General features: G+C 43.3%; 1 protein-coding gene across 2 annotated transcripts in view; it reads right to left on the bottom strand.

Moving 5' to 3' along the window:
* Positions 1–15693, bottom strand: part of LOC110522207 (mannosyl-oligosaccharide 1,2-alpha-mannosidase IA) — a 167652-nt gene that overhangs the window by 119616 nt on the left and 32343 nt on the right. For both annotated transcript variants that reach the window (XM_021600408.3, XM_036975779.2), the window contains exon 2: positions 5683–5779. In XM_021600408.3, the coding sequence (XP_021456083.2) occupies positions 5683–5779 (97 nt within the window). The remainder of the gene's footprint in view (positions 1–5682; positions 5780–15693) is intronic.

Here is a 15693-nt window from a genome sequence, read left to right as displayed (position 1 = left end):
TACGGGAACTACCCCCAGACCATTCAAATTACTCAATATTATGGATCACAATTTAGCTAACAACTAATTAAAAAAACATTCTGACATGTATAACTGAACTACTTTATAGACGTGCATAAAACAAGTGTACTCAGACACAGAATTCTTAATTTCATATTCTAGAGAACACAGTCCTCAGGTTTTGCCTAAAATGTCTACAATGGAAGTAGAACAGTTACCGGAGACTCATTTCCAAACAACACTTTGGCACAAAACCATTCTCTCATCTCTGTCAATTCTAGGTTTAATTAGATGCAACTTGATAGAGGCTTCACGCTCATGTCGCGAGTCAGAAATCACTTACAAAATCAATTAGGAAAAAAACTGCATGCATTCCCTTTATTCTCTCCACAATATAAATAACCCATTTGATTTACTTTCCTCATTAACAAAGAGACATGCGAAGGGTAGGTATTAATTAGTCAAGCCATGCGGGAACGGAGACATCAGCAGGACTTGACTGACTTCATTGATCAGACCAAATAACAACAATTATATTAGGACAACATTCCCAGGCTCTATTATTCATTTCCCAACCCTGGAGACAGGAGACCTAGTCCAAACAAAAAAAAAACATGTCATAACACATCGACTCAGGTAGAAAGTACGATTACAATCACGGATGCACCATGAGGTTGGACTGAAAAGGACAAAACGGAATAAATAATAAGGTACAATAACAGTAGGCAAGTGTGTCAAATCTCTGGGACATTCTAAATCTAATTGCAAGGAAGGGTCTCTGAAAAGTGTTGCTTTCCCAGCAGTGTCTCATATGAAAAGATTCTTCAATAGACGTTTGAACAAGTGGCATCCTAAAGCCCAGAGTCTAGGCCTACTTTCTGAACTAGAGCATTGTTGGCTTCCAGGCCGACTTCCTGCAAGGCAGAGCAGGGCGTATGCATCTGGCCCATCTGGCTCGTGCATGCATCTGCAGCTGGCGGAGCAGCCGTAACCCACTAGAGAAGGAAAAACAGAGCACTGTCATCAATGCCTCGGCCTGGTCTCCCCAGGTAAACAGCGCGTCGCAGAGCAGATGTCAGGCCATGTATTATGCATACCTCAGGTCCCATTAACCAAGCACTAACATAGATTAATAATGCAAAGCTCCGCCATTTCTTAATTAATAGGAGGCCGACTGAGTTTATCCTTGGCATGGGAGTGGCGTAGGTAGTATCTGTGTGTGTGTGTGTGTGTGTGTGTATGTTCGACCAGTACCCTCCCCCCTCAAGGCACCACCGGGTACACATTTCAGTAAATGGCTCCCTCTCTCACCGCGGCCCCTGGATATGAGTCTTGGCGTGGGGTGGTTGTCAGGGCCCTCGAATGATGATTGGCGTGTGTGTGTGTGACCTCTCAGACAGCAGACAGTGGAGAGAAGGAGCACCGGCTGGGCTGTGTGGTGCTGAAAACCATTGGACGCCCCTTCGCTCGTCACTGTGTGCCATTATGAGAGTGGGTGACAGGAATAAATGCCAGTGACAGTATATATTGTTTCCAGCTTACCTGGCTAAATTAAGGGCGTTAATCAAATTCTGGCAGGTAAATCCTATGCCTGTCCTGAAGCCTTGTAGTGACGGCAGGCAGGAGAGAAGCGGGGAAGATGTAACTTATTAAAAGAGGCTGCTGCAAAGCCATGAATATTTCATAAGGAAGTTGTTCTCCGGCCACCTTTGACCATGGTTGAGAGCCTTTTTTCTTCCGTGTGATGAAAACAGGTTGAAGAAAAGTACTATTGTCAAGCTTTGGGGCTCTTGTGCTGCAATCAATGGCACATAAAAGGAGTTATAACCTTGTCCTTTACAGCATATCCAAGAAAAATAAAAATAGGCTTGGCAAGCGCCGTTGAAGACAACATAATTGCCTTTGTCTGTTCCAGTGTTGTGGAAGCAAGTTAATGAGGCTTCCTTCTAAACAAAGTAGAATCTCAGCTGAGATCTTGCAAATAAATGTATTTCTCTGAAAATGGAATACGGAAAGGGCAAGGACTGATAAATGCTCCAAAACCAAGACAAAGTAATCTGCCATTAAAGATTCAGAGGACTATCTCAAAAGGGCATTTGCATATCTTAAATCCCTGATAATTAAATAGAATTTACACAAGGGTGATTGAAATTCGCAGTTAAATATGAAAGTCTAATCACCAAAATTGTTAGAAACTATTTCAAGAGAGTAAACGATTAAGTAGGAAGAATCTGTATACGGCCTTTAAATGAGGTGCCATACTTCACGAGGTGAGCGCTGGCATAAAGTTATATGCAACTCCTGTCCCTAATGGAAAGTTACGAGTGAGAGGCTGGAGAACATTCATGGGATATTAGAGAGATGTTTTAATTAGAATGGGAGCTCCGTGTGGGAATATTGCCTGTGTCTGAAGTGACTGGTGTCATCGGTGGTGCAAAGGAGAGCTGTTCATCACATAGAGAGAGAGAGAGAGAGAGGGGAGCGGATAGAAAGAGAGACAGAGAGGGGAGAGGATAGAAAGAGACAGACCGAGAGAGAGAGAGAGCTCTCCTCCACACCTCATTTAGCACCTCTGTAAGACAGCCCCAGACAGCCTGGATATCAGGCCCATCTGCAAGCCTGTCAACACACCACTCCCAACTGTCACAGGCCATCCAGCACAGCACACCCACATACAGCCTATCACATACCAGAGCTCACTTACAGCTGGACAGACATATTAGAGCCAAACAAATATCCTCATTGTTTAAATTTAATTAGGCCACATAAAGAGAGGGAGGGGAGAGGAAGTGTTAAGATAGAGGAAGTCTTAACACTAGAACCGCCATAGGCCAACAGCCACTGCTGCTGAAAAAAATCCTAGGGGAAACACTGTGAATTATCTGAATGATGAGGGTGAAAAGGATGACTGAATTTAGAACAATAGTCTAATTATTTTATTATGAAAGGCTGGAAATGGTATGTAATCAGACCTCGAGGACAACATACAACTTGTGTAGTTAACAATGGCGAGCAGAACCAAATTAAATGTCATGGATTTTGTTTTATTAATATTTATTTATGCAATTTACCCTTTACAATTGTTCATGTACTGGTGCTTTTGTTTAGGAATATGGCAAATCATTTCACCTGTGCACCCGTCTGATTGGTTATATTATTGTTATTATTTTATTTACTTTCTACTTTGTCAAAAGAAGCTGTAACTGGACTGTATTACTTACTATAACTCTATTACTAATGAAATCTACAAATAAAGTTGATCAAATGTATTACATTGTAATGCAGGGATCATCAACTAGATTCAGCCGCGGGCCGAATTTTTGGATGGTCCGGAGGCCGGAACATAATTACAAATCATTTGAAGACTGCAATTTGACCACAATAATCCCAAACAGATATAAGATTTGACAAAAAAATATAACCATTTCAAACCCTTCTTACATTTGTATACAATCACGTGTCTCTCTATTATGGGAATACTTGGGTACAGATTTCCAAAATTAAACTCACTTGGACCTGATTTCCTGGTGTGTTTACAGTGTTCACACTAGTTATGGATCACAGTTAATGCAAGTCAAATATCAAAGCCAATGATCAATTATTTTCCCAAATAATTTAACAATGTTCAAGCTTTGTGAATAAAATAGGAGTTTTAGTTAAATACCACCCAGAATAAGCCACCTCAACCCACTGCATACAAACCAGGATCGGTGAACCAAAGCATTACTCATCCTTCATCTGCAAATGGAAGTGAGGTCCTTCGAACATGGAGTATTAATTTAACTCCACAAAATGAAACTCAATGATAGTAATGGCTATAACAAATGGCTTGTAATACACTGTAAGAGGAACTAGCTGTGCCGAGTGGTTTGCTGGAGGAGGAGGAGAGAGGTGGGGAAAAAACACATGTCATTGTTCACTTCCATTTGGCAAGTACTGCATCTTAATAAAACAAATACTGGGGCATTCTGTGGTACAAGACATGTAGCGTATACCAACCACACAGGAGGGGGCTGTTTAGTGTGTGTGTGTGTGTAAACAAGAAAACTGCAATCGTTCCGTTCCCCCCAGGAGTCACATGCAGCAGCGTACAGTATTCTCTAGTATGTCTCACATATGAAAGAGAGAAAGGAAGCAGCAACACTTTGAGAAACACACTACCTCACTGCCTTTAACTCAATTACCTCCCTTTAAAACACACACACACACACACACACACACACAACCAGCTTAATGAACCGCTCTCAATGTCCAGCAAATACCCAGCAGCCATAGAATTCACAGACATAGGGGGGTGAAACATCTATAGCTTATTGCAGTCTTCTGTGCCCCAAATCTCAGAGACGACAAAACAATGTGTGTCTATCTGGATCTATCAGTCAAGAGATGCTTCCATCAAAGCCTATACCAACTATTAAGAGCTTTCTCCACTTACTACAGAGAGGAGAGTTTACTAAAAGAGTTTCTTAAAAAGCATTTCTTTCCAAAATGTTGTACACAAATTTGTTTACATCCCTGTGACCCACAGGTGCACCTTGTGCTGGGAACAATAAAAGGCCACTCTAAAATGTGACATTATGTCACACAACATAATGCTACAGATGTCAAGTTGAGGGAGCACGCAACTGGCATGATGACTGCAGGAATGTTGCCAGATTATTGAATGTTAATTTCTTATTATAGTCTGATGAAGACAGCTTGTCTGCTTGTCAGTTATTAAAATATTGCATCTGAGCTCCTAGAGTGTGCGGCTCTGCTTTAATTTTTCAAGTGCTCTACTCCGCTGGCCTGCGCCTCGCCTAAACAGCTGTGCGTTTCTTTCGACCTCCACGTTAATTTCTCTACCATAAATCACCTCCAATGACGTTTTAGAGAATTTGGCAGTACGTCCAACCGGCCTAACAAACGCAGACCATATGTATTGGGTTGTGCGGGCGAGAAGTTTGCTGACGTCAACGTTGTGAACAGAGTGCGCCATGGTGGTGGTGGGATTACTCTATGGCCAGGCATAAGATAGAGTCAACAAGCACAATTGCATTTTATTGATGGCAATTTGAATGCACAGAGATACCGTGACGAGATCCTGAGGCCCATTGTCGTACCATTCATCCACCACATCACCTCATGTTTCAGAATGATAATGCACGGCCCCATGTTTCCAGGGATCTGTACACAATTCCTGGGAGCTGAAAATGTCCCAGTTCTTTCATGGCCTGCAAACTCAGACATGCCACCCATTGAGCACATTTGGGATGCTCTGGATCGACATGTATGACAGTGTGTTCCAGTTCCTGCCAATATCCAGCAACATCACATCCATTGAAGAGGTGTGGCACAACATTCCACAGGCCACAATCAACAGCCTGATCAACTCTGTGTCACGCAACATGAGGTAAATGGTGGTCAAACCAGATACTGACTGTTTTTTTGATTCACGGCCCTACTTTATTTTTATTTTAAATAATTGGTGACCAACAGATGCATATCTGTACTCCCAGTCATGTGAAATCCATAGATCAGGGCCTAATTTATTTACTTCAATTGACTGATTTCCTTATATGACCTGTAATTCAGTAAAATCTTTGAAATTATTGCATGTTGCGTTTTTATTTTTGGTCAATATAGCTTTGACTGATTGCCAGCTGTTTGCGGGAATGAACAGGAATGGGGACAGATACTCACCAAACAGATTACTGGAGTGGCCTTGCATGGAGACAGGCCTCAGCTCATTGGATCCCCAGGCGTATCGCTTGTAACTGTCCCAGGCAAACTTCATCATCTGTGGGCAAAGGGAGAGGAAAGGGAGGGGGGACAAGGGGGAAATTAGGTTTAGTCTTAGCAGATCTATGAAGCGTGATTCACTTCCTTTGGGTGTTTTGGTCATTATGGGCAGGTTTCCAATTAAGTATTTGTTTTGTTAAATAAGGGTGTATTTGTGACATGGAGCAGACTTCAGGCTATTTTATGTTGGACAACATCCTGTTGTCACCTCAGATATTAACTGTGCAGGGAAGTCTGTCAATCATTTAATAGACCTTGACATTACACAAGAAAAAGTCTCAGTTTGACGTATTCAGTGACCCTGGTTTGTGATACTTAACCACTGAGAGACATCTATACTCTACATCACATGCTGAATTTCTAAGCTACATGCATCACAAGGTTGTTCTTAAATCAGTGTCTTCTGACCGTATCTATTTTTGGTCCCAAAGACTATAATTTACACCTAATCCTCCTTAAAAATCAATGGAATCATAGCTATAAAAAAAACCTACATGGCGATTACAGCATAAACCCGTTTGCTCCCCTTCCCTGGTGAAGTGATCCAGATGGTGGCAGATAAAAACTGTTCAAAACGAGGACAGCTTTTCAACGTTTACACATTTTAATGAAAAGGTATATTACTCACTTAAAACTGCAATCTATAAAGTTTACTTTGTTGAGTGCCAGTGAGATTATGTTACCCATTTAATATTGCAACACCACTGCTTTCGGTCATAATACAGTCCAACTGAGTTTGCATATGGGAAAATAACAGGCCATAAATGATCAATTGGAAGGTAATGGGTTGTCTGGTCACACTAACAATGCACCCCAACACAGTGTTAGTGTCGAATACTCTCTCTGCACTGTCACATCTCAGTTCTCTTCTGCAGGGTAGCGATTACCAGTGTGTCCTCCAGTGTTTGTTGTTGGGAGGATTAGGCTGTAAAGGAGAAGAGAGAGAAATATGCTGCCATTCTCTAAAGTTGATACAGAGGCAGATTGAAGCTGAAATCCCCCTCGAGCAAAAGATGAGAAGACCAGACAGAGATTAAAATTATGTTTTCCTCAAGACTCTCAGCTTGTCAGATCCACATAGGGAAATAGGGTCCACAATTCAATGCTGGCTATTGAAGATCACTAGCAAAACAATCTAAGTGGATGAGGGTAGTCAATGGACAGAAACAATAATGGTCCCTCTTAAGCAGAGAGATTAGGCCTACTCCTTTGTTTACAGATCAGTATTTTCTGGAGCGTTTTCTGAGATCGACACGTCTTTCTCTGATACTTAAGCGGAGAAAAACACAACGGCAAGGTGTTTATTAATGATGTGTGCCCTTCCTGCAATGTGAAAACCAGAGCAACCACTGTGTTCTCTCTTGGGTACCACCATTTCAAATGATGAGATGATGTTGCTAATGCACAAATGATTGGAGCACAAATGTGGAAAGATTGGAATTAAATTGAGTGTTAAAAAGTCTGCTGCCTGTGACAGAGAGCAGAGATGGATTAGAAGGATTAGGCGGCCAGCCTACAGCGACAGAATGGGGGGGTGGGGGGGGGGGGGGGGGGTGGCATTTTCCCGAGCTAAACTGACCTAGACGCACCCCCAACATTTAAACTTCACAACATTCTGCCCAAAAAGAATGACAATTTCTCTCACCCAGTGGAATATAAGATATTTCGGTGAGCGCTGACGCCGCCCCTTGATAAGCAGTGTCCACTTTTTCAAAAGCAGGGGCGCAAAATATTTTGCTTATGCATGCCGAGTGCCCCTCGCCAAGGTGCTGTTGGAGAGACACACCGCTGTGGCGCTCCACTGACATTCTGTTAAAAAAAATACATCAATCATGTTGCCTATGGTAGAAAGAGTATATGGCCATTTCTGTAACCTACAGGCTGGAGTAGAGATCACATTTATGACAAAGTCATGAGAAGATACTTTTTAAATCATGCACGTTTCTCAGATCAAATAGCCTGACCTCAGTGGTTTCATGTTTGAATGTGTACATTTTTTAAAAGATGATCATAGCGAAAAAATTATATAAATTCTATACTTCTGCATTTCCCGCTGTGTAAACACATTGATTCTAATTTCAAATAGGCTCGGGATAACTCCTGATAAAGTTAGGTAGCTGATATTCAGAGCTTAAATAGACAAAATTATTAGTCACAGGAATGGGGCCTAATAAAGCCAATGCAACTGCCTGTTTTACAAACGGTAGGCTTACCACAGGCTTACCACATGGATGGGTATGGATGCGGGTCGACACTGTAGGCTACACCCCAGTAAGCACAGACCAACAACGTTCTTTTGGCCGGTACGGACCAGCCTCCATTTCAACATCCACAGACTGGACGTCTATGTTTAGTTCAGATTTGGTCTGGTCCGGTCCCGATTTCAACATCCACAGACTGGACGTCTATGTTTAGTTCAGATTTGGTCTGGTCCGGTCCCGATTTCAACGTCCACAGACACTCGGTTCGGACCGGCCTATATTTGGCCCAAACATAGGCGTCTATATTTGGTTCAGATTTGATTCGGACCGGCCTTGACGTGGCCCAAACATTTGTCCGGACCAAATCTTAACCAAATCATAGACATCAGTTTCAAATGTTTGGACAGCACAGTACAGCAAAGTATAGTTCAGTACACCAGTATAGCATAGTAGAGTATAGTGCAATACAATGTAATGTACCCTACTTAACTCTAATGTAATCTATTCAATACGTCTTTTCAACTTTCATTCAGAACCAAAAATAAACCAGATTTCAACATCCGGAAAATAAGTATTTTAAATGTCTGGAAAATACATATTTTCATCTTTCATTCAGAACCTAAAATGAACACAACTTAAACTTCTGGAAAAATACATATTTTAGACATCTTTTCAATGTCATTTTGCTTACTGGGAGTATTCTAGTTTCACGGGGGTATAGGAGGGTGGCAATTGTTTTTTGTCTTGTCTAGGGCAGCAGAACAGCCAGGACCGGGCCTGCCCTTCACAGTCACAATTGTTTAGCCTAAGTGAGAGAGGGTGTTTTGATATGTCCATCATGGAAAGCCCACTACGAAGGCTTAAAATTTGAATGAATTTCACCCTGGCTCTGTCATGGCAGATAGTCATTACTATATTAAACAACATTACGTTTTTATCATCAACGTCACAATTATCCAAACCACAAGCTAGAACTAGCACATTTTCATTTGGTAGAGTCGGGAAGTTTCGACTCCCTGTGTATTGGTCTGCTCATGGTGAACCACAAAGTCCGACATTCATAGCGAATGCTGATACCGCCCGCTAGGTAGAGGGGGAGTTCCCACAAACAAGTTAGCTAATGGTACCAAATAAAAAGCATTTCACCCTTGTCTGGAAAACACTCAGTAAAAATAGAATTGTCGCGCTGTACTGCAGCGCCAGCTGTGCCATCAGAGTTCCTGGGTTCGCGCCCAGGCTCTGTCGTAACCGGCCGCGACCGGGAGGTCCGTGGGGCGACGCACAATTGGCCTAGCGTCGCCCGGGTTAGGGAGGGCTTGGTCGGTAGGGGTGTCCTTGTCTCATCGCGCACCAGCGACTCCTGTGGCGGGCTGGGCGCAGTGTGCGCTAACCAAGGTGGCCAGGTGCACTGTGTTTCCTGGTGCGGCTGGATTCCGGGTTGGATGCGTGCTGTGTTAAGAAGCAGTGCGGCTTGGTTGGGTTGTGTATCGGAGGACGCATGACTTTCAACCTTCGTCTCTCCCGAGCCTGTACGGGAGTTGTAGCGATGAGACAAGATAGTAGCTACTACAACAATTGGATACCACGAAATTGGGGAGAAAAGGGGGTAAAATTCAAAAAATAAATAAATAAAAATTGAATTGTCGATATAGATAACTTACTCTGTGTTGGTAGCCATGATGAATGTGTATACATAGTCTATGGTTGTTTAGTTGGTTTTCAGCCAGTCTCAGCTGGCTAGCAATCTTACTGCCAATTTAGTGATGCTAGTTAACCAACAGCAAACTGACAATATTGAAATGTCCATGTTAGGTATGCTTAGCTAGCCAGTCTAATAGAGATCAATACAATTAGTGGTTAAATTGTGTATTGTGGTGTATTTTGTTGTAGGTGGTACACAATCTGATTCCACCAACATGTGCTTCCAATCCCTAGCTAGTGAAGATAAATTGGCCAAAATATTTACAAGCTGACGGCAAAGATAGCTCAATTTGTATGAATTGGGTAGTGTTTGTGTTGTCTGGTTACAGGCCATTAGGGGTAGCTTGATGACCACAGAGTACCTTCCAGACCATGTAATCAATTTAGTCTACCTCTTTCTCTTTTAGTAAAACTCCGGTTATCTGGGAGTCATTCCAGTGTCCTGCTGAAAAATACCCCAAAGCGGGGGCATTTTGAATACACAAGCATGAGGGAGCGGACACACCTTGCGGTTATGGAGAACAACAAGGGACACTGAAAGGTATAAAGCAAGACTACAACAGTAATGACACAAAGACATTCATGACACAAGCACCTCATTATTCTCCCTGCAGATTCTCAAAACACAATACAAAATTCCCCTGCAAAAGGCTACTATTGACAAGAATAATCTGTCAAAGTCAATGAGCTGGGGGAGGTTTACAGACAGTACTCTGAGATGAGGAAGGTTTTTTTTGTTGTGCAGGGTTGTGCCTTGACAGTAAATGTATTGCATGAGAGCGATTGATGTGCCAATTCCCCTCAATCTCCCATACACAACAATTAAAACTGTGTAAGAACTGCATTCCTAAGACTTTTCACACCTTCTTTAGCCACCTATTTGGTCTTTTGACAAATCAGATCAGTTCTGAAAAATATCTGATTAAGACTAATTAGTGGTAGGGAAAAAAAACAGAATTGGCCTGCCTGTGTAAACACAGCTAATAATTAGAAATCAGGTGTGCTAGATTATGGTCGGGATGAAAACCTACAGGATGGTAGCTCTCCAGGAACATGGTTGGAAAGCCTTGATGTAGGGCTTAAAATAAATATGGATATTCTCTATCAATCTTCTAAATTTGTCTGCCCTTATGGATTCACAGAATATATTTATATAAGCTGTACAGGGCTTTTTATCATCAAACAGATGCTAGACATTCAGATATACGAAGAATGTTAGTTTTATCAAAATGCTTCAGAATCTAAAATACAGGCGAGTGTACACTATTTAATGCTAACAAAAGAGAACTGTGTATTCAAAAACAATGTTTTATGGTAAAAGTAACATGTCATTTTTTTTGTATGAACTGTGTATTACAGTTCAGCGTGTCCAAGTGTTTCTCAGGTGTAGAGACACACAAGTGCAGAGAATTGTAGTTACAGATTCTTACATCAGATAATGTTCATTTCTGCCCGACACCTTGTCTATTTCAAGTCTTATCTCATTGATGGAGACAGGTGGGTGTCCACCCCAAATTGCTGCCATGATGACAGAGACCTGTCTCGATCAATGAGTGAGAAGACTTGAAATAAACACGATTGGCTGTGCACATATTGTTGGATTACTTTATGTAGCAAAAAAAGTATTTATTTTCTAAATTCAAAACCCCCTGCAACTGGACATGGACATGTTATTAGAGTCCTGTTTATCCCCAATCGAGGACGAAGACAGCATCGCTAAAGTTGGTTGAAAAATCTCTGTGCTACACCAAACAGTACAGGTTTATCCTATAACTCCTAAAAAAGGATACCAAAAATGTTTGGTTAAATCACATTATCTGGTGAAACAATCCGTAGTTTAGAGAGCTGGTGATCAGCAGATGATAGGAGAGGTGGTCAAGATGAAATTGCCATTACAAAGAAACATACCGTAGAGGTTCAGTAAATCATTGTAAAGCTGTGGGAGGAGTGTTGTCATGATCAAACTGCCATTCAGCTCCTCATAAATCATCTGCTTGAACTCCAGCATAAAATCTTATCCCTCGAGAGGGATACAGTTCACAGGATACAGTTCTGCTACTGTATGTTAGCCAGCAAATACACTAAAGTTCGCTAGCTAAGTGGTTTGCAGGACAAATAACTTACTTAGCTAGGCACCGTATTTATCATCTGCCCTCTTGGTGCTGGCTTCAGCTGTAGTGGAGCTTTTAACGTTAGCTAAATCCAACTCTGTTTCAAATCCTTTTTGCTATATTCCGGTTGAATTATGTATGGTTGAATCTCACCATGTAGCTAATAGATGCTCCATCGTCGAATTCATGTGGATGAGAGGAATCACTTGAAGCCATTGCGTCTGGTCAGTTCTTTCAGTTTTACCCAAATGATTGTTCTAAGTGTCCGCCTCCTTTCAAATTAAAAACCAGCCTTAGGAGAGGGAGCGGGGCCAGAGCACAAAGCACTGCCCCAACACAAGTTGTAGTATTTCAGAGACTGGAAAAAATGTGTCTACTTGTATATTTACTAATGAATCTGCCGAAAGGAACATCGCTGAAAGATGTCCAACAGCTCTATCGAACAAGGACATCCATATCTACACCCACAAAAAAAACGTATAGTGCAATCACTATAACAGAGCCTTTGCAAAATGTCACAAAGCAGTCCTACATGTATTTTTACATCTTGCCCCCCCCAATCAATACACCCAATGACGGCTTCTGGTGTATCATTCAGTGCGCGAAGCCCTGACCTGCCTTCCTCCTGGGCAATTGTGTGTGAAACATATCTCACTGTCCTAGCAATGACATGATGAAAACAAGCCCAGATTCCCCCAGGGTGAAATTCCCCTTTAGCATTGTGGGAGAAACTTCCAGAAGGGCTCCTAATGGTGTTAATGAAAGGCACCTCTCACTCTGATTTCTCTGATAATGAAATGAAAACAGCTCCACTCAGTCCCAGGCCTAAACAAACAGTCCCTTCTCGTCTCTCTGTCTGAGGGCCCCCCTGTAGAGAATGCTGGTGGGAAGTCATTTGCAACACAGCATGGACTCTCCATACCAGCCAGCATTCTCCTCCAGAAATTAGATGAGTTTATCGACTCCCACACAGAGAGCCAGACAGATCTCGATTTAACGAGTCTATGTTATTTACCCCAAAACCCTGGGCCCCACCCCCTAGCAGCCTCCCAGCGCTCACACCTTACTCTGGTCCTGCTGAGAGGGTGCCAAATACAAGCCAGTGGTTCTGTTGGTCTGTTTAGCTAGTAACTAGGCGACTTGGAACCAGAACCATTTGCCAGAACTGAATTAGAAGTTGTGGGGAGATGGGAGGCCTTGAACACGGGCCACATTGATACTCATTCAGTAGTGCTACATTTTGTTTGCAATAAAAGAAAAAAAACAGCAGGCTGTTCTGGCGGACTATTCCCAGATGGGAAATGCTTTTGTTCAATGTAGGTTACCGGTCTCCATCCAGACGGCTTAATATTCAGTCCTCTGCACCTCGGTACAAAACCTGGTCTTCCCACAGTGTGGTCCTAACGGAGGCACAAGGACAGGCACAGCCAAGAGCGAGTCCTGCTCCTGCTTAGATGGAGCGCCAGCCTCCATGATTTACAAGGCAGTAATTGCTTTTCCAGTCAGGGTTTAATGTGAGCGTTTGAGTCAAAAATGTAATCTCGTCATTCGTGGCTCTCTCACTCTCTGCATGCGGTCTGTCGGCGGGAGGATCAGCAGCAGGAGCTCTCCCATTGTTTAATCGACGGTATTGTGTAGTCCAAAGACGTCACAGCAACAGCGGAATGAGTTGACAGCGGGTGCTCTGGGGGGGGGGGGGGGGGGAACATGTTACTTTCTGCCATGAGAAACAAACAAGACTGAGTTCTCAGTGCAGCAGAGCCGAGAGCATGCTGGGATATCACTACAGCTCTCCTATGTGGCATTTATGTGGTGCCCTGGGATGCAGAGCGGTGTACCATTGTTGTCAGGTAACACACACCTATGCCCAAAAGACAGGGCTCTTGGACGGCTGTGTTTGGTCTGACAGAGCAGAGACACTCTTCGACCTGCTGAGCCGGGCTAGGCCTCGGCAGGAGAGTCCGTCAGAGGGGACCTAAAGGTGGAGCAGGCCTCAGTGCGTTGTTCTTCTAAGGGCTCACACACGCCAATAGCATTTGTTGGCCGACAGTACAGCTGAAATCATTTGTGAACCGAGTGCACACTGATTTTACATGTAGAATCAGGTGAAAAAAAAGAATCAGACATCTACAGCGGGGAGGCCCCTAAAACACAGAGCACTGAACTAATCGGCAGACAAACGCTAGATTCCCATTCAGTGTGACGCGTGCACGCCTTTAAAAAAGGTTAGGGCGGGGGCAGAGCAGATCAGGAACAGATGTCTATTAATTCATAAACCAGCCCCAAGGGAGTGATTTATTTTCTATAGGCCTACAGTATGTGGGTTGGTTGGAGGGTCATGTGAGGACAAAACAGGGTTTGGGGGAAGAGTAAAACCAAAGTCAGTGAATCACGAGTCATAAGTGACTATTCAAAATGGCAAAGGAATAAAAAGGCCTAATCATTAAAAACTATTCCCTCCCCCATGTCAGTTTCCATCCCCTGCTAACCTGTCCTCCATGTTGCGCTCATCTTTCCCTCTTTTCTCTTTGCTGAGCAGCCCAGGCAATTCAGCTAGTTTGGGGACCTGGGAACAAATCATCTGTTTGCCAAATTTCCATTTCCCTTATCCCCTGCTGTCAGTCCATCCTCCCCCCTCATCCCACATTGATGACTGAGCTGTGTGTGAAGGAGGGCAGAACTAGGATTTGGAGGAGCTCTGTGCCATGGAGGTTTCTGAAGGAGAGGAGAGCCAGACTGGGAGACGGAGACAGACAGTGCCGGCAGCAGGCATAGAACCCAGGGCTCAGGACAAGCAGCTGTCCAGGACAGAGAGCCCAACTACAGGAAATTTCAACAGACACCACGTCCATGCCAACTCCCGTTTACGGTCAAGCAAACTGCCTCCGCTTTTTACACTCACTTTAGTGTCTTTCCTCTTATCTGCTCTCCCTCTCTGTCCTTCATCGCTCGACTATTGCGGTTGTTCTCTCTTCTCTTTCGCTCTCTCTCCCCCTCCGTCCTCCATCTCTTTCTTGCAACAGACCTAAACATACCCATCCTTAACCCTGGAGGAGAGGAGTTGGAGAAGATCCTCTTAGCTGGCTGAGGCTTATCTGAATGCCCGGCTATTGGAGGTGACAGTGTCGGGACACATTTACACTCTGGCAAAGGATTAGGCCTAAGCAATCACTTGCACTGTCTTTTTGATTGAGCTAACGCTCTCATATAAAGTCAGCTGTTGTACAAAACGTCTTGGTGTGTATGTGTGGGCCCATCCAGTCAAATCAATAGGGAGTTAAGGGCCTTGTTAACATTCATGAAAATCAGGTGAACTGAAGACACTCATATCCCCAAATCTGGCAGCAAATTATTTCTTCCAGACTTTTGTCTCCTTGGACGGGAAGAAATTGCCAGAGAAAACTGACACCAAGAGCCATACTTTCTTCTGAATGTCAAAATACAGATCTTTGTTTCTTTGACTACTTGAATACAATATTCCAGAGAGTGCTGGTGACCTCCGGTATAGTTAATGGGAGCACGGCACAATGAACCGCACACTTGCTTTAGAGCACTGGACGTGTATCCTTTCATCATAAGTGCATTTGATGAAATCACCGCCATTCATTATGCAAATGCAGCCGAGCATAGAAATCTAATCAAATCAATCATCGGCACTCTGTGAATGTGCCTGGCTATTTTCTCTGGACGATCAGGCTAGTGACACTTTTAATGCGAGGAAAGTCTCGCCATGGTTTCATGACAGACCTGCACATCTGGAGCTTACCCTACAATCTCTTCTCTAGTGTCTCATGCACATTCAGTGCCTCTGCCCGACACGGTTTGCCAGTTCCCACAAGGAGCCTCATACGAGGTAGTTCACCCAGCATCACTAATTCATAATATTCCCACCATCACCT

Source organism: Oncorhynchus mykiss, chromosome 4, assembly GCF_057628025.1.
Source record: "Oncorhynchus mykiss isolate SJ-2025 chromosome 4, ASM5762802v1, whole genome shotgun sequence".
NCBI lineage: Eukaryota > Metazoa > Chordata > Actinopteri > Salmoniformes > Salmonidae > Oncorhynchus > Oncorhynchus mykiss.
Note: the sequence above shows the minus strand (reverse complement) of the source record. Positions and strands in the feature narration are given on the sequence as shown.